Here is a 25,357-nt window from a genome sequence, read left to right on the forward strand (position 1 = left end):
TTTTTTTAATATTATTATTAAAATCGTAAATTTCATATCATGGCCATATAGTAATCCTCTAACACCTGTTCTTTTCTTAATAAAAACGTATCAATATTTCTGATTTCATCACTCTCTCATAAAATTACCCTCTTGGCACAGAATTTGGTTATCTCAAAACAGAGCAGAAGTATCCTAATGTCATATCTCTGTTTCAATGGGAATCATGGCTGTCTTTCTCACAGAGCTTGTATAGCAAATACAAGACGATTATTTGAACTTTAGGTTCTGTGCAGGTTCTATTAGTTTTTTCCAATCATCCTACTTCTGGATTCAAACTGGTTATTATTTTGGGCATCAATGAATTATCCCACTGTATTTATTTTTTATAACCTCCTTCTAAAAGAACTATATTTCATGGACAAGTCTCTTTAACCTCTCCTGGCTACTAAATGAAAAATCGAAACAAACAGTTTTCTGTACATAAAATATTGTTTATTTTAATAAAAATGTACAATACACTTCATAATTTATAGAAACATTACAAATTGAGGAAGATGGTACTCAAACTTTACATATTAAACACTAAAACTATTCCGCATACATACATTAACACTGAATTGTAACAAAGCTATAACAAGTTCTTAGCTTATAGAGTTTGGTTCTTGCTTTAAAAAATCTAAATATGTAGGCTCATATTTTGGGTGGCATTAGTAGTTGAAGGTGCCAAAGGCAGAGCAATAATGTGTGTTTAAGTTAGTTGTGATAAATAAGTGATATTTACCACCAAACACCCTTTCGAAAATAATGTAAAATGTGTAGTGTGTAAAACAATGAAGGTCTGTTGTTTGGATAAATTCTGATTATAAATCAAATAGTCCAAAAATGTGTAAAATAATTTTGACATAAATAATCGAGATATTGTAATGCCTTCTTGTAATAAAAATAATATAATAATACATTTTAAATCACAATTCAAAAACAGTCTTTAATCTTGTAGTTTTAATATTTATATAGCTTACTAAGAAATATTTTACAAGATTTTGTTTTGAACCGTAAACTTTCAATATTGATGTGTTCAAGTTTAATTTTTCATTCAGTTAAAACATAATACCATGCTATTTGTAACTTTATATCTTTATCTCGACAATTATTCTTGTCACACACAAGCATTAATTATACCAATTTAAGCTTTAACGTTTACTACAGTATAGTTTTTACATTAAGATGAGTCACTGAGACTTTGGAAATGGTTGTTGTGAGTTGAAATATTGAAACATATTCAGTATATTTGTAAAATATCTATAATAACTTGTTAATATGTACAGGCTGGGATTAAAGTAATTTGAATTCATGTAGAATAAGTTTTAAAAAATCATTGAAACAACTGTTTGTGTGCAGATCAAATATATTTATATTGAAATCAAGTAAATATATTGTTACTTGGCTGAGAGAGACAGATAACACTTTTACATTAATGCAGAAAAGTTGTATTGTAGTTGCTCTTGGAAAATAGCATGAGATAATCATTTCTATATATTGTAATTTGTATGATATTACACTTAAAAGAAAAGTTTACTCAGAGTCTTATGCCCGATTAAGAGTAGAAAGAGCTGTAAAATTGAATGGAACAGCCACCACAACATCAGACAAGGCAGCCACGTCCAGGAAGGGGAGGGAAGTCGTGTCTCTTCCTACGACTCTTGTGCCCCCTGTGTCACAATTGCTTGGTGGTGAGAGGAGGCTGTATAGGTAAGGTGTCATCAGGAGTGACCTGTAGCTTGGGCACAGCCAGGGGCCGGATTAGGGATTTGACAACAGGGGGTACACGGTTGGGGTCAGGGAGGACGGGAGTGGAGGCGCACAGTGCAGCAGTTGTCAGCTGAGTCACCAACGAGAACGAATGGGAGGGCGAGGACGCTGTGCGGAATGCTTTCTTCAGCCTGGACTTGATCCCGGCAGGTTGTTGGTTGGCTACAGAGATGGCAGGAGGCTGCAGCCGTCCTTGCACCACATGAGGGCCTGGACCAGAAAATATCTTTGTAAAAAGCTTATAGGACTAGCAAAACTAAAAACAAAAATGCACAAAAATTCATTTAGATATATTATATTCACACCACTGAAACGCTATCTCACATTGTTGATCACGGCTGTGCTAAGGATGCGTAAAGAAGAAGGCATAATCTATACCCACCTGAAGTGTGCCAAATCCTTAAACCACCATTAAAATTATAATAACTATACATATGTATAAATAATTTCCTCAATTTACTGCAAACACACTTTCACAGATGAAGATAAAATTATAATTTCTTTTACTGTTATGTGGATGTTTAATTTTGTGGAAAAAAACATGTTTGCTGTACAACATTTATCTGTCATCTTGCATACAAAAACTTGGGCTTCTTAAACAGAACACAATTTGTGTTTTATTTTTATGTCTTTTGTGAATAAATGTATTCAAACTTTTCAATAACTCTTTCATTAGTTATATTAAAATTATTTTAATATTTGAAAAAAGATAATTTTATTATTATGTTAAGATGGCTCACATATCACAAGGACATTTCAAGGTGAATCTTGTTTAATTTCAGCTTTTTTACTGGATATTTGTATCTTTAAAGCTCTCTAAAGATGTAATTTTAATTTTAACTATATCTTATACTCAGAAATTGAGAAGAAAAAAAACATTTATTAAGATGCAGAAAAATATAGAAATCATATAATAATGTAAACACACTTTTTCATCAAGTTTGCCAAGATTCACATTTGTATGATGGATAAAATATTTCCAAAGCTATGATTTGAATGATAAGTTTATTTTAATAGTGATAGAAAAGGATTAAGTCATGGCTATATAGATTTTATAGTTGGTTGCTTCATTTTTGTGTTTAATTCTAAATTTAGAGGATGTTTGAGATGTAGTCAATTGTACATTTATTCACTTTATTGTGATAGTCAAAGTAAACTAGGACAACATAAATAGAATAAGCAACTTTTTAATGTTTAGTTTATCTTTATGATGTAATATTTCTAGTATATATTATATCCATTTTATTTCAATGCTAAATACAATAAAACATATCACTTTAAGGATGTATAAAAACTAAAATATAACAAACTTTTTAACCCTTATGCTACTAGGTGATTAGCCCAGATCCTGTTTTATAACTGACAAGCTCTTCTCACCAGAGGCTTATCTTAAGCTGCATTTACACTGACAAGAAGTTGAATAAGTTTTGTGTCTGACAGTAAAAATTACTAGTCTATTAGGGCCAAGAGTTCTCGCAAGCACTGTTGCAACTAGTGTTGGAAAAATTTAATAAGAATTGAAGGGCAAAGTTATTCAATAAAAATATCTAGTATAAACAGATCCCTGTACTTCGAGATGTGTGACACTAGTGTCAGACAGTTGTTTGTGAGAACTGGTGAGAAGTGTTGCACAATGTTTCAATTATACACATAGTATTACTGTTGTGTGTGAACAGAGTTTGCATTGACTGTTGCAACAACCAGCAGCTGTATATATAATTCTAAAGTTTGTTTTATTTAATACTCTTATTTAAACTGATGTATTATTTATTCTGTACAACTCAAAAATGGTTTGTAAAATGTTACAAAACATTTAAAATAGGGGGTAAATCTATAAAAAGATTCAGTATCATTCAGTAGTCTCTGGATGAAATTTGCTAAAATTCCCAAAACAAAAAATTTGGATCTGTACCCATAGGTTAAAGCCTCCTTCTAAATTAAGACAAGCTATACTTTGATTTTATTTACCTACTTTTTTGAGAACCCATCATTAATACCATTGTGCTGAGTTATTGATACAATCTTTTCATTTTACCTATTCAACTTCACTGTTACAATATATGATAACCATATCTATTTAAAATATGTTAAAAGGTATATTTTCCTTTTCTGTTTCTTTATTATTTCCATTTACAAATTCATTACTATTTAACTTGTAGGCTAAATAAACATGCAACACTATACAGTAAGGAAGTAATACACACCCAACTCTGGCTCACTGCCCCAACGCCCGTACGCCGTCGTCCGCTCCAAAAGGCGATGGCGTGAGAGCTTTTCTATCACGTCAGCACAGACATAGCGGCCACAGAATCGTGCCCATTGCTCTGCTCGCAAACCACGGCCTGTGTCTCTCATTGTGGGTGAGGCTCCTACATGTATAAACAATACCACCAGTCTAAGTGCTGAAGTCAATAATCCCAAATTTTATGATTAATATTGAAATATTTCATGTTCTACTAAAGTTGGTAGTTTATATGATCCACATCATAGTAGTTTTGACAGTAAATAAATAGTTATTTCTTTTCGTTATTGATTATTTACTAGAATCACTTGAAATAGTAATTATTTAAACAAACTGGTATTGAAAGACCAAGTATTTAATTTTATGTGTAAAATAATAGATAGAGTAAAACAATATTTTAAAAAGGCTATTAAGTTAAAATAGCCTTCTTAAAATAGCTAAGCTATTTTAAACTTCTTAAAATGCTTGTTTTAGATTGATCTAAACAGACAGAGAAATGTAATTACTCTATGCAGAATAATTACATAATAATAAGATTATGTATTGTTATAACTACATTAAAAGTACAAATACTACATGATTAACATTATTATTATTAAGAGTATGAACCATACATCGATGATATGAACTAAGGGCCCTGATATGCTTAGGTGTATGTTTAAATTTCACCACCAAAGTGTTCAGTTTACGTGTGTCTGACAATGTTTTCTTAAAAACAAAAGGCCTCACAAATAATAATATTTACTAAAAAACAGATATTTGGACTACTTCATTTTAAACTTATGTGGCAGTATATTTAATGCATGTTCATTAAGACAAAGAGCATGTGCAACGTAACATATCTAAAACATGTTATAATGGTACAATCTAGGGTTTTCGCAAAGTAAATATACACATGGTAGATGAGGTAATACTTAATAATTATTCAAATCACAACAATTAATGTTAATAACAACATTCCAAGAAAAGATTATACATACCAAAAGGAATTTTTAAATTTTATTAACTAACTGGAAACAACAAAGTTTTCACAGAAATTAATAACACAATATAAGCAAAATTTTTCTTAGCATTTTCTTCATTTAATACTTCTATCATCCTGTGAAAAATTAAAGTAATAGGATAATTACAGAATTTGAAGACCGTGATTATGTGTCTCGTTTAGTGATAATTTGATGTGTCTGTACAACATTCAGATTTTCCTCCAGTATTATATCTGGCATTTAAAAGAGAGTGTATCTCACTAGATATAGATCTATCACAATGTTAAACTTATACCTGCAAATAAGAGTAGCTTGGCACATTTTGTCCTGCCTTGAATAGCAGCCTTCATCAAAGGGGTGAAGCCAAGGTGATTCCGGGCATCCACTTCTATCCCAGAACACCGGCTCAGCAGATAATTGACTGATTCCACTTGGCCTGTATAGTAACATAAATATTCATATAGAATATTATTTTATATATTTTTAAGATGCTAAATCCTAAATAAGAGACAGTTTGTCTCTTCTTTCAAGGCTGTCTCATGCAACATTTTTTAAAAAGCATATTGAAAATTTCTGGGTTTCTTGATATAACGTAATAACCCTTGTAATTTTAATTTAAAAACGTCTTATTAGACAGTTAAAGAAATGGTGAACTCTGTAATGATGTAAAAAAAGTATTGTTCTTATCTGATTATGTCAAAAAAATATAACCTACTCGAAACAATGAAAATAATCTGGCAAGTCTCTGGAATTGTGTAAGTGGCAATATACTGTACAATGTATAGTACATAAAGAGACACATTTTGTACCATATTATGGCACTGTTTATTCTGGCAATACAGTGTTTTGTTGATACTGCATTAGCCTGAGAACTAAGGAAAATGAAAAATTATGACAAGAGAATCTTTGTGGCCAAAACTGCTTGTGCTAGACTACTATGGCAGGCAGAGGAGCATATAGTCCTCTTTAGAGTTCCAAATTAATGGTTTAAAAATTAATGTACCAGAGAGTGTTAACGATATTTGAAATTATGAATTACCTTTTGTTATCTAATGTTCCATTCTATCTGTCTAACATATCTGGGCTAATCTATTACCAAAGTTCAGTTTTCTTTTCTAGTAAATAACATAATCGACAGAAAGTGAAAGTATACTGACAGAAAAAAACATATTTAATTATTTGCTACTTTTGTTAAAAGATGTTTAATTAATTATTTGCTCATAACACAGGTTTGACAAATACCTGAATTTTGCATCCAATGTCACATTCTAAATACAGCAGTATCATTGTATTCATAAAGACAACACGAATTTTACTTTGTCTTGGTAATTGAAAGAATATCCTGAAATGCTTGAACGAGTTTTTACACAAACGTATTCTTTTATTTGTATGCTGGTTTGTGACTTTGTACTTTGTGATGCAACTTCCCCAGGCCAGATTAAAAAAAGCACACCAAAAATGTGTTAAAATTATATTTCCAACACTAATATCTCAGAGGTTTTACTCCATGCTGACTGCAAACAGCAAACAGAGATCTAACCAATTTAAAAATACCATTGTCATCTTAGCACTTTACAAATACCTAATGTTTCAGCATTACGCTGATGTTGTTTGCTTTAATTTCCTTTTTACTCAAAATTGAATGTTGTTAAATGTTAATTGTGTTGTCATTTTTGAGACAATTTGAATGTGAGATTAATTTAGTATCTAATAGCTAACAAATTACCAAAATCTCAATATACTTATTAGCTAAGTCTTCTACAATTTGAGTTTCCACAAAAAAATCACAAATTTTATTTTAAAACTTTGACTATTGAGAGGAGGAGTATTGTCTAATATGGAGACTTCAGGCACGGTTAGCTAGTCTATAGCAGAGAATGTTTAAATAATTACTACATATCCCTAATGTCTTTGAACCTTTCACCAAAATTCCACATTTATCATAATTACTGTTAATTAATGTTAATGGGCTCCAGCCTAGGACACGCATTTGTGTGTTTTTTTAATAATTAATTTTGTACACACTAAAATGTGTAATACCAAAATTAGGTTTCAATTTTTTGATTCGGAGTACCTGAAAATAGATAAATATTTTCACCAGAAACTGTTTATGTTCTTTGTAATCATAACACTTTATAAAAGAACATCTATCTGGAAGTGAGTAAGGGGAAGGGGAGAAAAGCTAAGAATGTTACCTGCTTGTGCAGCAAAGTGTAGGGGAGTGTTGCCCTCATTGTCTGGTTTGTTGACGTCCACTCCTTCCAGCGACAGGAGAGCCTCCAAAAGTGACACCGGTCCATTGGAGGCGAGGTAGCTCAGAGCTGTCTGCAAATACAATAAATAATCTTAACATCTGGAAGTCAGAGTTGAAAGAATTTAGAAAAGCTTAAAGTGACACATAATATCAAATTTCTGATACGGTATTGAAAAATCAAATTCTCCATGGGTATTAAGAGAATAGACACTTGGGTCAGACTCTTTTATACGCCTCCAAATCTTGAACTTGTTCTATGTGTCTATTTAACTCTAAAAACATTTCATACATTATTCTACACTATTAAGAATCAGTTTTATAGCGATATCAGTGAAACTATCTCAGTCAAACATCATGGATATAAAGATAACAAACTTGTAACTAGTCAGCCGAGGTGTAACTCGTATTTATTTATAGATCGTAAAAATACATTTAGAAAAATGACTTTGATGGCCCTCTCAGGCATTTGTGATCGGATCCCTCAGAAAAATTTTTCTATTAAGTGACAGCCACTACTTTGAGGTATGATTTTTGTTCATCACCATCAGTACGGGGCAGCAATCAATTCAGAAACTAGAAATGATCTATAATCTTGTTTAAACGAGTATAAAGACTAGGTTTCTTGGTTTGCATTACGTATCAGTAGTTTTGGGTACATATTATGGAATGTGACCAAAACTTGTCCTTTCTATACATTATTAAATAATTCAAATCCAATTTCCACCAATTCTATATAACGCCATTCTGAGAAATCTAAAACACCTGATAGATTATTTCTGATTAGATAAAATCAATAAGATCGGTACCACATTCTCCCATTCCTAATACATTAGCACTAGCACCATCTTATCTAGGTGGAAGACAAGCAGTGTGTTATGGTTGATGACATCAGATCTGACTGGAAGCTTGTTACTTGTGGTGTGTCACAAGGATCCATTCTTGGCCCTTTACTTTTTTCACTGTATGTAAACGATATAAGCAAGGTACTGAGACATACAAAGTTTCACTTTTATGCTGATACAGATATATGCTCACTGTAATGTTAGTAACATTAATCAAACTATTGGAAACACTAACAGATTGTACATTGGACTGAAAAGCAGAGACTGAAACTCAACTAGGACAAAACTAAACCTATAATAATTGGGCATTTTAGACTTTTGAATATAGTTGACTTTAACATTGTACAAGAAATATTGGTAGCATACTGTAGTAGTGTGAAGAGTTTGGAATTAACTATTATGAAAACACTGGACTAGACTAACTACATTGTAGGTACCTGTAAAAAGATAGTTGCAGCAGTTCATATGCTGAAGAGAATTCAATGATTTTACCACACTACATAAAACTTCTACTGATTAAATCACAAGTATTTTCTCTCTTCTTTTACTTTTGTGCCGTGGTTAATGACATGACTTTTTTTATAAGTTAATGTAGAAAATCCAATATTATTGTTCACATTTTTTGTTTAACTTAAAGCGAGATGAGCATATCTCACATTACTATGTACAAATGTCAGCGTTAAAATTGCACAATTTAAGAGCTTTCTGAATCCTAATTTTACTTTTTTCCACCCTAAAAACTGAGTTTCCAAATTACTTTGAAAACGAATTTGAGTTCATTGCTATTGAAGAAGGTGTGAGGAACATCCGCACTGGTTTGTCGATGTTGTGAATTCCTCACTACAGCACAGATGTTTTCAATAAATCATTTGTAGTATCTGCTGGTTGTTTTCGGAATTCCCTCCCAGCTCCTTTAAAGTTTTAGGAGAGCTGAGATCGGTTTGCTTTGGCTCTTAAGTTGTATTTTTGAAGCAGATGTCCGAGGTTGTGGTGCCCAAGGGTTGCTAGTCTTGGTTTGTTGCAGACAGAACGAATGTGTGAGTGAAAGTAAACAGCTTTAATAAAAATACAATTATTTTTTATTTGAATATTACATATTAAACCTTATTTCTGTTTTAAAATCATCAATATTATTTTTCAATATATTATTAATTTTATACACAGTATAAATTAAGAGTGCATTTTGTTTTTATTAAATAGCTCATGATTAGTTTCAAAATACATCACAATTATTAATTTTATTCTTTAAATGTAGTTTATTTGATTTAATTTGATTCTAATGTATAGAAGATTACGAATGGTTTGTATTCATACTTGTACGTCAGGTTAAGTATTAGAAAGGACTAAGTAGTCCTAATTTGCCTGAAAAAATGAGAATTTTCATTTCATTTTACCAGCATAACAAAATTTCTAAAAAGTTCTACCCTTTCTTGTTTGATGTTTTTAACAATACTCTTCAGGTAACTTTTTATCTCAACAATCTTATAATAGCATTACAAATATTAAAATCACTAGGACTCCTTGTTAACTGATTCAAAATGAATTCAAGACATATTTGAGACTACTACAATGACTAATAACTCTCAAAAGCATCATATGACATCAGAAATACACCAGCCCGCCTCTTAGTTGACAGCAGTTCTCATAAACATCATAAATTTTAAGGCAATGCAATAATTTTATAATTGTAATTCATGTTCAAAAATTAAAACAAAATAGTCACAGATCTTTAAACTGGTATTGGACTAGCACATAAGTTATCATTACTGAAGACAGGAAAAATAAAGTAAAGTTTCTCAACAATTTGTTTTTTTATGGAGTTCTAAGAATTTAAAGTAATATTTAGGAGCACCTTATAAACAAGGCTACAGAAAAGCTGTTGAAGATAAGGATGTGCATATTTTACCATATTCATCTATGAAAGATGACTGGAGGAATAAAATATTTCTTATTTATTAAAAAAGTTTAATTTTCTTAAGTAACAATTTATTTTAAAAAATTTTCTTCAATTAAATTGAATTAAAAACAGTGATTTCCCCTGTCATAAATAATTTGCAAACATGTCAATCCCTTGTATAAACAACAGTGTGAACGGTAAATAGTTCACATCAACCCTCAGCTATTTTTATTTTTGGCCTGGTTACATAATTACTCAAATTCTCTACTGCATATGCCTGTGAATGCATTGACTCTGAATGACTTTCTGAGATGATTGCTGAACTTTCAGAGAAATTTCACAGAGCTTGAAATTACTGTTTAAGTTTTATTGCCGATTTATGAAGAGATGATCACATTCACATCAGTGGGGAGAATGACCAGCTCAACCGCAAACGCCGCATTTCAGGCTTAATGAAAGTCAGTAACTAAAAATATTAATGTTCATGCATAAAGCAATTAGAACAGGACTATTTAAGACTTTACGTTTCTTAGCAATGTCAGTAGTCGAATCACTCAATCTAGATCATCACTATTAAACATTACGGTCCAGAACTAAATCTTATAATAGGACCTTTAATGTAACTGGGTATAGCTTCCTTAGTCAATATTTCTAAATTTCATAATAAACCGAAAAGTTGGTTTGGTGCTAAAATGGAACACAATGATTTAACTTAACTGTTTGTAGCACAAAATTGACAGTTTTTTATAATGTGTGATGCTGAAAAGAACATTTTTGGAACGAGAGTAGCATTCTTAATATAAAATAATTAAGAATCTTTAAGTTATTTTTAGAATTCTTGTATTTCTCAAACAAGTTCAGTTCATGTCCAAATTTTGATTGTATTTATTAAACATATTCATTGTTTTTGTTCATGTCATGTAAAATATGTGATACCAAAAATTAATCAATCAATTCCTCAGGGAGTGATCAATAAAACTTCTATATTTTCTGTCTTTAGAGAATTTTGTTATCTCAAAGAGGAATAACTTTAAAATTTTTAAAATTATCTTAAACAAAAATTGATTAATCCACCTTAAGTAATACAACTATACTACCAACCCCATAGATTCAATGCAACATTGATAGTACATCAGAGTTTAATCAAGACATTGTATATTATAATTATACATTAATTTATGCTATCAAATTTTAAAACATAATTTTCTTAAATATTATTTGTGGCCAGCATCTAGGCATTTAATAGGATGGAAGTGGTAACAAAATTATGCTCATGAAGGAATGCGATTAAATGGGAAATGACATGATAAATTAATACATATTGCATTTCTCTACACTTTTTTATTTTCTGTAGTTGAGTTGTCCTCTGTCTGTTGCTAATTATATGGACTGTTATCTAGTAATTAGCCTAACTAAGAAGAACTAATTCACTTATCTCACCACTTACCATTATCACTGTCTAGGAATAGGAATAGCACAACCCATGTTATTAGGTTGTCACTGTTTACTGGTAACATTTGGCTTATTGTATTAGGTGTATTTTAGATCATGTTTCAAACCGAAATGTGCTAGCCAATTTTGCTACAGTTAATGTATTATTTATACATAGTGTTCACAAAAGGGTGTCACAAAGTTTTGTGGGTGATAGTATTCATTATTTCAAACAAAAAATATATAAACATGGTCAAGAAATATCTTTATTTTGTATTTTTATACAATTTTTCTAAACTTAGTAAATCTAAAGAAACCAAATTTGGCACATAGGTTTTAATAGATTAAAATTTCAATTCGAAATTAAAAAACAATATTCTGTTATTTTCCTTAATTTTAACAAAATAGCATCTGTTTAAAAATTTTTAAAGTAAAATAAAAAAAAAATGAAAAATCGTTTATATATTTATTTATTATTATTATTATAAATATTATACCATGTAATAATAAGTTCACAAGCACGGTTTGAATATAGATGTGTAAAATGTCTTGAAATACCTTAATATGTTTTTAAAAACTATAGTCGATAAAATCTACATACTTAGTACAATGTTATGTTGCACATTTCATTAATATAAACATTAATGATAATAGTATTAATCAAAGAAATTGAGAAAGAAAAAATTGTTTTGGTAATTTTTACCAATATGCAAAATTTACTAGCAAAACTTGAAATATCAAAAAATATGAATATAGGTATTGGATGGAGGGTCCCTTGAAGGTGGCTGTTCGTATCCTGTTCTTTTCTGAAAAAACCTGGTAACCTTAGTCTAAGGTATTAATTTGGTCCTTGGCTAGAACTAGTTGTTTATTTTACATGGTGGTTACTCTTTCAACAACATAATACTTAGTCTAATTATGTAAATACGTCAATATACATTGTAGAAGTTTTTTTATTGTATTTTAACTATTAATAATTTATTAATGTAAAAAACACACACACAAACAGTACGGTAACCACTTTGATTTTAATTATGTGGGCCTGATGATTCTTTTCTTAAAAGCAAAAGATTTAAAAAAATTAAAACGTAATTATTGAAGTGTTTAATTACAAAAGAATAATTAATAATAATCAGTATGTCATTGTCACGCTAACAGTTTATTACTCTTAACATTTTTTCGAGGTAACCATTCATGATGTGAGAGAGTTAAAACGTAGGTTCCCCACAAAATGACCACTAGGGATATGTGTCCTCTCACTCACCCTACCACTGGAGTCAGCGAAGTTGAGGACAGACTCTGGTAGTGGGCTGACAGCGGCACGACGCAGGGTGTCTCTGAGCGCGTCTTCATCGCTGTCCCGGGCCTGGGCGAGCAGTGGTGGCACGGGGGCGGCGGGGGCGGCGCCGGCCAGGGTGCCTCGCAAGTAGCGGGTGCTGTGCTGGGCCGTGGAGGCGGTCACCGAAGGGCGCCGCTCCGGCAAGTCGAACCTGACGCGACGAGGTTCTCTGTCCCTTACTTGGCGAACCGCTCGCGTGCTTACAACGCTCTGCAACATCAGCATTCTCCAAATAATCACTTGTCAACAAGATGGCACAAGATATACCTAATTATTATATATTACATATTTACATGGTTTTTTAGCAAACTAAAGATATTTGATAATATGATCGTAACTCAAACATCTCTGTTTCTTACGCAGGATATAAAAAACACATGACATGTATTATTATTTGGGGGGAGGGAGGCTTGAGTTCTCTTCACCAAGAAACCTCAACACTAAAAAACGGTTCCGTCCATGTTTCGAAGTCGTGTAGATAAATAAAGCAATTAATTTTAGATGGTTACCGAATCGTGTAGGCTACTGTGATACACTACTTTTTATCAAGAGTTGAATTGAAATGAGTTGAACACAAATAATTCTATGTTCATACTTTACAAATAATATCAGGAAACCGAGCATTGCTCGGTATTTTTTCTGGTAAATCATGTTTTAGGATTCATTTTACAATATACTTGTCCACAAAAGATAAAACTAAATACATATAAATGTCACGGCTATTTATTGTTCTGTTATATTCTCCATTAAAGGATGTTAGAGCAAAAAATGCGTTTATGTTTCTTATTTTTTATGAAACTCTTCCGAAGATGGGTGATGGTTTAAAAAAAGACGTACTAATTCATTTGTAAATTTTGGTTGCTCCACTAAAATTCTTCCATGCAAACAACAGTCACCAAAAGAATTTTTATGTACGCGATTAGAAACCCGTCCTTCAGGGAAATGCAATGCACCTCAAGGATACACAAAATTTCGAATGGTCCTAAGGCGTGATATTGCACAGCTGCAGTAATGGCACATTTATATGTCGGTAAATAGTTATTAAGTTCTAAAGCCCTACGTCGTCTTCCGTCTCGACGCCTTTGTTCTTCTAATCGGTATTCTCATTGCTCATCATTTTCTGTAGCTACACGCTGTGCTGCACCGCACGCTGTCGCATATCTTGCAGACGTCGCTCTCGTTGATCGTCATTTTTAGTAGCTACACTCTGTGACGCACGCTGCCGCAAATCTTGTAGACGTCAAAAATCTAAATCATGAGACCTTTCTGCTCGTATAATGTTAGTTAAGGTTAACAGGAATTTGACTTTAGCAGTACGTGTGAGACAAAGTATAGGAAATAGATAAATAGATTTAATTTTAAAAGTAGTAGAATTATTAATCAACTTATATTACAATTCAAATTTCCTTTAGGTTTGAACCTTCGTCAATTTATACAAAATTCTTTATTTTTACTCTTTGACATTTCTGATTAAACATCATCTGTGAAGTATTCGTCAATGTTTATTATTCAATTACAGTTATTTTCATATGTTCTTGTTCATATATTCATTCGAAACGTATTTTCGGTTTTCTTGTAGATTGTGAACATATTGAGTTTTAAGTGACCAAATATAAAATGTTCCAAGTTTTAGTTTCTTAAAAACCAACAAAAAATATTGAAAATTCTGAAAATTGAAATTGGATTCGTATTACTGTATCATATATCCAGTGGCGGGATCAAGGGGGTGCAAGAGGGACATTAATTGCTCCCCCAATATTCCTATACTTTCATAATTAATTAATTATTAAAAATTGCTTTTGTTTAGGTTTAATAATTTTTTATTAACTTAATAATACAAGAGTAAAGTGTGGAAGCCTACTACAAGGTGACAGTGCTCAATCCAGTTCTGGACATTCTTATATGAATAATCAAAGGAAGGCTGAAAGAAAACAACAGTGCAATATTGAATGATTAGAAGACTTTTTGACTGAATTAAAATATTTTTACCCAATGGTTATTGACAAACACTTAGAAACAAGATGGGAGGTATTAAAGAAAAACAATCTAAGATAAGTGTTTCTGAAAACATTCGAACTTGTTCGCCGTTACCTTACAATACCAATAAGCTTAGCCTTTATAATGTTCATTCCCTTGTTTGAGAAGGTTAAAGACATATATCTAAGGAACACGACCGGTCAAGAAAGACTAATCACCATTTGCCTTGTTGGTTATCGAAAGAGATGGGTATGAAGGTATGAACAAAGTGATCAACAAATTCACAGCATCAAAAATAAACTTGAACTTTTTTTTAAATCAATATACATCTAATTTTTTGTAAAATATTGTTCAGTAACATGTAATATAATGTAGTAATATGTAACATAGGCTGTTCAGTAATATGTAATGTTTGCTTAATAAAATATTAAATATGGTTAAAGCCAAAAATTATTTTTATTATTTACTCTAAATTACTGATATACAAGAAAGATAATTATTGGTAAATGCAAATAAACTTTACATTACACTTTCGTACAATACGGGCCTTTTAAGCAACCATTGAGTGTACAATAAGGTTTCTACCTTAAAATAATATAGCAAAATGTATTGTTAATTCAGTCTAAAAAGCTTTAAAAATGCAGTATCAGAGCATTAAATCCTAAAAATTCTTCCGGAAGTGGGCCCCTAGACTCCCTCTTACCTAGGGGTCATCCCATGCCACCCAGGCTCCACCGTAGGTTTGCTCCCCCCCCACCACAAAGACTCTAAATCCCGCCGATACTTATATCTTTGAATTCACCTTACTGCATTTCCCACGAAGATGCTAAGTTATAATTACATTATTTTGTAAATGTTTTATAAACAGCTGTATTTTGTAATAATGTGCTATCAGCGAAGACTATCACAGAAGGGACTAGACAAAATCCCTTTCTGCTTGCCAGTTTGTACGTCAACCGCACAATATGTCGAGAACGCGGTAAATTTGCATCATTTCTATATAGGGGAAGGGTGGGTAAAGTGGCAACCCTAAGGAAAAACTGTTATTGTATGACACATAGATATGAGATGTTGTGGCTTATCTACTGTAATAGTAAGATCAGAATGTTACCTTTTTTATAAGAAAATAATAACTGCAATATCTTAACAAGTTTAAGATTAATACAGGTTTTAGCTTATGTATACCGTGGCCACTTCTCACTACTATGGTGGTCAATTTACCCGAATAAAATACAAATTTTATACTCTAAGTTATTGTATTTAAAGACTATTGAGCATTAAACACTAAACAAATTTATATTTTATAGGCCACACTTATTTGTAAACATCACAAACAAAGTCATTCTCCTTTTCTTTGCAAAGTTCTCATGTGCCCCTTACAAACGACTTAAACAGCGAAGGAACCTGTAGGAACCTTCATTGTCTTTTGACTTTGAGAAAAAAAAATCATCACAAAAATACAATCGGCATCGCTGACATCACTTACCATCTGTATTCTCGAACAAGGCCCGTGCCGCACCTTTGGATTTACTTTTTATACCTTTTTCTTCAAAGTTCATATTACTTTTCTACAATTTTTGTTGTTTTAATTCCATCCTACTTCTTTTAGTCCTTTCTTTTTCTTTCTTTTCAATCTTTGCAGCCACAAGGTCTGCCTTGTATGGACATGCCAAAACAGCAGTCGATCCTTTTTTTCCTTTTATTTTGTAGTTTGCTGAGAGCCTAATGGCTTTAGGAACTGGTAGTAATTCTTTAGGACTTACCGGAAAAGGAACTGGCTACTGGATTTGTTAAAACGTTTGGGATTAATAACAATGAATATATGGATCTCCTTACCCAATAAAGTAGGAGTGATTGGAGAGGGAACACTGGAACTAAGACTGACATCAGTGGACATATAAACCATAAGATATCCAGTAGAGTCTGGGAGCTGTTGGAAGGAAGTGCAGTAGAAGATGTGTCTTCATGAGTAATAGGAATGTTTGTTGTCGTGGTTGTGCAAAATCTAGATCACTGAAGATATTTCTGTTGATTGGAATGATTCCACTTTCTGAAACCTTTAACAGCAATGATGAGAGTTGAGGTGCGGTGCTTAGAAAGGCTTCTCCAAGAAGACGAGATACCTGGTTCTGGGTTACTTGCCTGCCAACATTATTTCTCAAGAATCTTTCAATGGCTTGTACGTAATATGTATTAAAGGGTCTTATAAATGATACGTCCAATGGTTGCATCTATATTTAGAAAGCATTTCTTCTCCTGAAATATAAAATATTATTGGAGGTCTTCTTTACATGATATGTGTGTATTTAGACTCGCAAAATGTTGTTATAAATTACAACACTAATTCAGCACTATTAAATATTAAAAAAAACTGTTGTAGGGCAATGTGGCCACATAGGAAGGCAATGCGGCCAGACCGTGGCCACTTTTCCCACTTTAATGCCATTTCGTAAAAGCGAATCTAGATGTTAAACCAGAAACCCTATCTTTCATTGCAGCACACCATTTTGTTTCTTAAAATGTTATGTTCAGGTTTGTAACTTGCTAAATACTGAAACTATAATGTTTAAAATGCTATAGTAAGTATTGCAAAACACTTACCTTAGATGAGCGGGTGCTAAAACTCAAAAAAACTTAATGACTTTTTCTAAAACAATCCGATCAGCGCATACTCTTCTACACTGTTTCTTCTCTATTACTTGAAGCAGTTGAAGCAGGTGCCGCTTCGTTACAGCACCATACAGTAGAGAAACAGAGGGTGGTGATTTTGCTGCCGAGGCCACTTTACCCACTCTAAACTCTTTCCTTAGCAAACATCGCGTTCGATGATGGTGCATGTCACTCCATGGGATTTTGCTCAGCGTTAGTAAACACTTTTATTTTAGTCTTATGGGTAAAACCATGATGCCAGCGAGAAAATCACAGAATAAATAAATTTGTAAACACACTGATTATTCAACCTCATGACATTTTAATATGTAATCTGTAACATAATAAAACGAGCAATTTGCTTGACACAAGTTCGGTCGACCGAACTGCCATAGTCTATGTACGTACGAAGCCGGTAACTTACTACATACGGAATCTACTAATACAAAATCTACAATCTGTTTTTAACTGAACAAAAAACATTAGGTTAAATTTAAATCAAAATGTACTTAGCCTACCCCAAGAACGGTCATGAGGCGTATTACTTCTATAGCAGCAAATTTGAAATAATTCAATTACACTAATAATTCCTATAATGTCTAATATAGCGTGGTCTTGTGATAGCCGGCATGTTTATGGGTTAATTCTGCTGAAACACCAACAACCAGTTAGAGAAAACAATAACTGTGGGGTGGGTGGAGCGGGGTCAAACAATAGCCGCGAGTATGGAAATGTGCCTTACCGCTTGAATACGCGCTCAGCGGCCCATGGCATTGTTGTTCGGCAGCAGCGGCGAGGCGGGCAGCCAGTTACCAAGTTATTTACAGCAACAGAGACTAGCCGTTAAGTGTATTTTAACTTTCAGTGAACTCGGCATACAAACAATCAGCAGTAAACCCCTTACGGTGTAGCCGTTGTAAACTTCGGACAGAGTTCGCTTTTAACCTCTTCCACGCCCGATGGCCTCGAGAAAAATTTCGATGCAAACTGAAAGAACTCTTATCATATCTTTTAAAAAAGAATGTTCAAATTATTTTTAAAATATATTTAAAAAATTCTATATGAAAGTTAGGTAAAACTAAACTTAAGGAACAAGTTCTACAAATTCATCCTCCGTCAGGGTACAAAGCCTACTTAAGAAATGAATTTTAAACACTAATTTGTCAACTCAAGAACAGTTTAATTATTTAATTGGATTTTAGGAAGGTGTCGAAAACTACACATATATAATAATTTTCTGTATACCACCACTCACTGCAGCTTACGATTCTTGACTACATATCACCAAGAACCAAAATGGACCAGTGAGAATACTTAGTTTCCAAACGTAACAAATGTAAAATTAAGCAACCTCGTTTAATTTGTTCTAACTGAAGCCAGTATTTTATTGGCAAAAATATAAAGTAACACTGCGTTTCGAGATCTGCAATCTGATCTCGAAACGTAGTGTTTTTGTATCACTGAACGACGGTAAATGTCCGGAAAAGTCATGTTTCATTCACAATCCTTCCATCGTCCAAAAACAAATTCAAACAAAAAATAATTAACCACTTTAACAGACAAAATACTGCAGAAAGGTCAGTTAAGGTTGTTAGATTTAAAACTTTAATTCTAGTTCAAAATTACATATTTTAGTTTCATAACATTCGAAAATAAAATTAATAAAAGTAGATTGGCTCAGACGTACTTAAAAATTGAATTTTAGAATGTGACAATGGTACTCAGAATTCAAGTTTTTTAATGCGGTCAAAACACTATATTTCTAAAATTAGACTTAGCTCTTACATTCTCAGCGTGTTGTTACTGATTTACGACACAGGACAGATTTCCACATATATACGAGTATACTACAGAACGTGGAAGTGGAAGGTCTTTGACATTACGAAAGAATTAAGGCGGTGATATGCAGGAACACTCTGTCTTGCATCCACTTGAACTAGGATTGTGTGGCAAAACAACTGTGTTTGCTTTTGTGTAGAGTTGTCATCCATTTAAAACTTATAGCTGTTCCCTTATTTGAATGAATTAACGTTGAAATTTTAGATACTTTTTATTGTTGTTAGAGATTGCTGAAAATAACACGTTAAACAATCTTTATAAATATGTTTACAATTACTGTTTCTGTCGCTTGCTGTTAAAGAACGCAAAACCAGAATGTTTCAATTGGCACACAGGCCTTGGTTGAAAATATTCTCATAGAATGTAACATAATCAAAGTTAAGTTTTACGAGTTAGCCATTCATATGTTTTTTTTTTTTTTTTTGAATTTGGTTTGAAGAATTTACAAATATGACTTACGAACTCCATAAGCAATCTTTAATGGTTATGACGATGAAACATTTTAATACATTGCCTGCTTAGAAAACACAGGTGTGGCCAGCGCTGGTGTGTTAGTTCATTACAAATAGGTAAGTATGACAAAAGAGCAGTCGCTGGCTGTAAGTAAGCCGGGCTGGAATGTCGCTATAACTCCTGTTCCTGAAGGATACAAATTCTAATACTTTGGAACAAATTAGGTACTAATTATTGTGAAAATTCCCACTCAAAACTCCACAAGGGCCGGACCAGCGACATGCACCTCAAGTCGGCGTATTCTCAATGCAGACATTGAACTTGACAGGTGGGTAGGGGTGGCTTTGACCAAGTACACCAATGCAGACATTGAACTTGACAGGTGGGTAGGGGTGGCTTTGACCAAGTACACCAATGCAGACATTGAACTTGACAGGTGGGTAGGGGTGGCTTTGACCAAGTACACCAATGCAGACATTGAACTTGACAGGTGGGTAGGGGTGGCTTTGACCAAGTACACCAATGCAGACATTCAACTTGACAGGTGGGTAGGGGTGGCTTTGACCAAGTACACCAATGCAGACATTGAACTTGACAGGTGGGTAGGGGTGGCTTTGACCAAGTACACCAATGCAGACATTGAACTTGACAGGTGGGTAGGGGTGGCTTTGACCAAGTACACCAATGCAGACATTGAACTTGACAGGTGGGTAGGGGTGGCTTTGACCAAGTACACCAATGCAGACATTGAACTTGACAGGTGGGTAGGGGTGGCTTTGACCAAGTACACCAATGCAGACATTGAACTTGACAGGTGGGTAGGGGTGGCTTTGACCAAGTACACCAATGCAGACATTGAACTTGACAGGTGGGTAGGGGTGGCTTTGACCAAGTACACCAATGCAGACATTGAACTTGACAGGTGGGTAGGGGTGGCTTTGACCAAGTACACCAATGCAGACATTGAACTTGACAGGTGGGTAGGGGTGGCTTTGACCAAGTACACCAATGCAGACATTGAACTTGACAGGTGGGTAGGGGTGGCTTTGACCAAGTACACCAATGCAGACATTGAACTTGACAGGTGGGTAGGGGTGGCTTTGACCAAGTACACCAATGCAGACATTGAACTTGACAGGTGGGTAGGGGTGGCTTTGACCAAGTACACCAATGCAGACATTGAACTTGACAGGTGGGTAGGGGTGGCTTTGACCAAGTACACCAATGCAGACATTGAACTTGACAGGTGGGTAGGGGTGGCTTTGACCAAGTACACCAATGCAGACATTGAACTTGGCAGGTGGGTAGGGGTGGCTTTGACCAAGTACACCAATGCGAGATTGAGACATAGTATTTAGTTGTATAATAAATCGTTAACTTCTGTCTTGATACAAGATCCTATTGAATACCGATACAAATGGACAACGTTTGTGCATATTGTGTGACGCCGTTCAATGAAACTTTGACGGGGTTTTTAACTACTAAATGACGACTTTATGCCAAAAACAAACAGCCTGAAAGATAATACAATTACTTCCATTTTAGAGAAAAACACACAGTATTGTGCTATATGTCCATAATGATGCTTCAATTTTCAATATATTATGATATGAATAGATTTGAGGAAACAGAAGACGAGGTTTTTAACTACTAAATTACGACTTTATGCCAAAAACAAACAGCTTGAAAGATAAAACAATTACCTTCCATTTTAGAGAAAAACACACAATATTGTGTTATATGTCCATAATGATGCTTCAATTTAATATATTATGATATGAATAGATTTGAGGAAACAGAAGACGAGGTTTTTAACTACTAAATGAGGACTTTATGCCAAAAACAAACAGCTTGAAAGATAAAACAATTACCTTCCATTTTAGAGAAAAACACACAATATTGTGTTATATGTCCATAATGATGCTTCAATTTAATATATTATGATATGAATAGATTTGAGGAAACAGAAGACGGGGTTTTTAACTACTAAATGACGACTTTATGCCAAAAACAAACAGCTTGAAAGATAATACAATTACCTTCCAGTTTAGAGGAAAACACACAATATTGTGTTATATGTCCATAATGATGCTTCAATTTTCAATTTAATATGATATGAATACTGTAGATTTGAGGAAACAGAAGATGGGTATATTTACTCAATAAAATACAAATTGCATTGTGATTTAAAATCGTAATAACAGTAAAAAAACGTTTGGGGCAATTTTTAATAATGGTAATGATTAATAATCATTCTAAACTATAATATAGTTGTAACTAAACTATATTATAGTGTATTGATATATTCAATAAGCATTGTAAATTTATCTGTGTAAAACATCATCTAGTCTTTGTAAACTTACCAGTAAAGATAATATAGAATTACGATCGCAAAGTCAACGGTCTCTTATGCAAAATTAAATAATGTGTAACTGAAAATATATTTATATCGTTAGTTTTTAGATTTGTTCAATAATAAGATATATTTTCTCTAAATAAATTTCTGTAGGAATTATTTTCAGTAAAATTAAACAAAAATCTATCATAATTTATTGTAAAAATTCCGTTTGTAAATGAGACTGAATAAAACTGTTTACCTAAGTAAGAGTGACAACTGATGAGGGAGTGCGGGAGTTGTTAGCACGTCCGTACGTTAGGCAGTCAGGTCTAAGTGACAGAAAGTAGAGCGCCAATGATAAGTGACCTCAAACATCAGCTCGGTACGCCGAGGCTAATTAGTTTAACATCAATTAGGATTTTCCATCCCCCAATTTTTAACCCGCTTTGAATTTTTACGGTCGTACTGCACATACTTTAATTATGAATGTATCATGCATTTATTTATATTGGTTAAGTCACTTTGTTGTGATAAGAATGATCTATTTTTCGTTATCATCGTACTGCCGTTGTGTTATGTAAATTCATTTTAAAATAACGTCGGGAAAGCTATATGTTTATTCTTATGGGTAGAAGATATCGAGAAAAAAAGATTTTAATATTACAAAAGATGATTTTCTAACAATTATTAGCACATTTTTTATGTATGTGTGTATGACATGCACAAATCATGATCATTACACAAACTAGAATTATAATTTAATACTTATTCTCCTATGTGAAATATTATATCAATACAATTTGAAAACTGTCACTGCGCAAAATCAGTTAAAAGTGGGTTTGTATGGTTGTATTATATAAATACAGATATGATATTATTTACTATAAATTATGGTTTTCGAACAGTTATTCGAAGCGAATCACGTTTTTAAGTATATCTTTTATACTAGAACTCCATTCAATATTCGCTGGCGAACAACTGCAATTTAGATTACTTAATCTAAAGCAAATAAATTAAATTACATTGTCATAAAATATCGTTATGTTTTTCCCTTAATACAATTTTAAACACTTTTATTTTATTATTTACCTAAGATAATATCTAAACTTGATTTACATATATAGAGATACTTCTATATCAAATAAATAGCTGAACTAACTGAACTCGTTTAAAAACAGTGTGTATAATAATTTGATGCTTGACAGCATTGGACTTTGTGAAGAAGTGTTTATTTTTTAATCGTGACATTTGATATTACTATAATTATCTTATATTATTACCATATCGAATTCGTTTTACACAATTTCTTGATAATGCTTGCGCAGTTAAACGATCTCAAGAAGAGTAAATTATTACCTGATGCAGGTATCCTAATTATCCGCAGCGAGAGCGCTTGTTAACAGAAAGAAACGTGACGTCTGAATCTGAGAAACAATTTGAGACCGCTAGTGTGACGTAGGGGTGGGGTGGGTAGGGGGTGCGCGACACCAAGGCCACTGACTGCGGTCAACTGGCGGGAAAGCGCGTCGCGCCGCCTTCTGATGTCGATACTTGACCGTCAGCTGAGTTGTGATGTCATAGGTCAATCAGCTGATCCTCCAAGTGTTTGGCAGGGGTTTTATTCTCACCTAGCCTAGTCTGGACAAATCTAAATATACTATTTTCAAACACTACTATAGTTTTAAATAAGACGGCCGTACGGACAACGTGATCCGTGAACTATTTAAACTAACTTCTATTTTCAGATTTTATGTGTGATTCTAAGCTAAAAATTAGGAATAACTTCCCAATTTTCACTTTGTTTATCAGCATAGGGTACGCCATTTTGTTTGTTTTATTAAAATAATGTTACCTTCGTTGTTATCTCTACGATTGTTAAAATGTTGGTAAAGAATCCATGTCAGGGAGGTATTATATCAGAAAAGATTATTTTAAATCAGTTATAACTTTCAAAATGGCGGGCATTTAATTTTTTTTCTGATATGATATCTAAAAAACAACTGTTTTTATAAAAATTGTATGACACAAAACCATTATTAATTAACTTTTCCTTTCCAAGAATACCTCATTTCTGTTACCTGACCTATAAAGTTGGATATTTTCATATGAATTCATACCGATAACACTCGCTACATTTCGGAAGTCTTTTTAACTTCAAATAAAAAACACATATGTTAATCGGAAAAGGCCACGATAATCAGGAATACACGGAGGGGTTCCTTTAAACACTCATATGGCCCAAAGTGTTTCCTCGTGTTTACACCCTGCTTGGGAATTAAAATCACTCGTATATTTATTCTGGAAACTATAAATTTTAAATTCCTTCACGTTTTATATTACAAGGTTAAATTAGTGATATTTAGGTAAAGAAAGAAATACCATATTTCATAGAACAATTGCAGATTATACTGTATTACTACCAATGACTTGTTTCGTATTGTCTGAGATAACCACTGAAGTGGGTTGCGCGACGCTATCACTAGTTTATTGATGTATGAATGGATATGACGTGACAGGTAAAGATTGTACGGCTGTTGTCTGAATGCAGGGGCGTAGCCAGCGATGGAGTCCAAGGGGTCCGGACCCCCCCCCCAACATTTTTAAAGAATCATTCTTAACATAGAAACGGGTCAATAACTTGTTAAGGAACAAAATTGGACCTTACTCTCTGTCCACTACGAAGAAATATCAGTTGTCTGGACCCCCCTTCCAATTTTTTTCCTGGCTACGTTCTTGGCTGACTGCAGGAGCGGCATATATAATCTGTGCAGAGCTTCGGGCTCTATTGTCACTCAGAAGGGTAAAATTTTCACATATGTCTGGCTGTCCACACTTTATTATATCTTGAGAACGAATTTAGCTATAGACTTTAGACTTGACTTTTTTTATATTTTTCTATCACTAAGAGAGTTGTCACCATTATCCTTCTGTCTTTCTCTTTTCCTTCGAATCTATCAAGAAGTACTGTAATTGCGCTTGGTGTTGAATTTTTGCATGTAACTTCCTTTTTTACATCAACAGCATTGAGAGTTATAGTGACGCAAGTCCTTCAGTGGGGTTTGACTGAGCGTCATCGAAGCCTAATATTAAATTAGCTTCTGAGTGTTCAGAGAGTGAAATTTCTTTTGTCTTATTTCTTGTTTATCTATCTGTCAGTAGGATATATAGAAAATGAAATGAGGTATACACGGCAAATGTTGGGGTCTGTAATGAAGTAATAAAGATAATAATTGTCTTGAATATTTATGAAAAAGTGTACCTGTAAGCATATATCGTGGACGTGCATTTTTCCAACAGGTTTTTACTCTCTTTTATTTATATA

The 25,357-nt window shown here is 33.1% G+C and overlaps 1 protein-coding gene across 1 annotated transcript in view; it reads right to left on the reverse strand.

The window, feature by feature from the left end:
• Positions 1 to 452: 452 nt before the first annotated feature.
• Positions 453 to 25,357, reverse strand: part of LOC124362955 (ankyrin repeat domain-containing protein 33B-like) — a 133,444-nt gene continuing 108,539 nt past the window's right edge. The window contains exons 4-8 of the mRNA XM_046817864.1: positions 12,705 to 12,989; positions 7,212 to 7,341; positions 5,312 to 5,452; positions 3,996 to 4,160; positions 453 to 2,001 (exon numbers count right to left, since the gene is read on the reverse strand). Of these exons, the coding sequence (XP_046673820.1) occupies positions 1,697 to 2,001; positions 3,996 to 4,160; positions 5,312 to 5,452; positions 7,212 to 7,341; positions 12,705 to 12,989 (1,026 nt within the window). The 3' untranslated portion in view covers positions 453 to 1,696. The remainder of the gene's footprint in view (positions 2,002 to 3,995; positions 4,161 to 5,311; positions 5,453 to 7,211; positions 7,342 to 12,704; positions 12,990 to 25,357) is intronic.

The sequence above is a fragment of the Homalodisca vitripennis genome, chromosome 1 (assembly GCF_021130785.1).
Source record: "Homalodisca vitripennis isolate AUS2020 chromosome 1, UT_GWSS_2.1, whole genome shotgun sequence".
In the NCBI taxonomy this organism is placed as follows: domain Eukaryota; kingdom Metazoa; phylum Arthropoda; class Insecta; order Hemiptera; family Cicadellidae; genus Homalodisca; species Homalodisca vitripennis.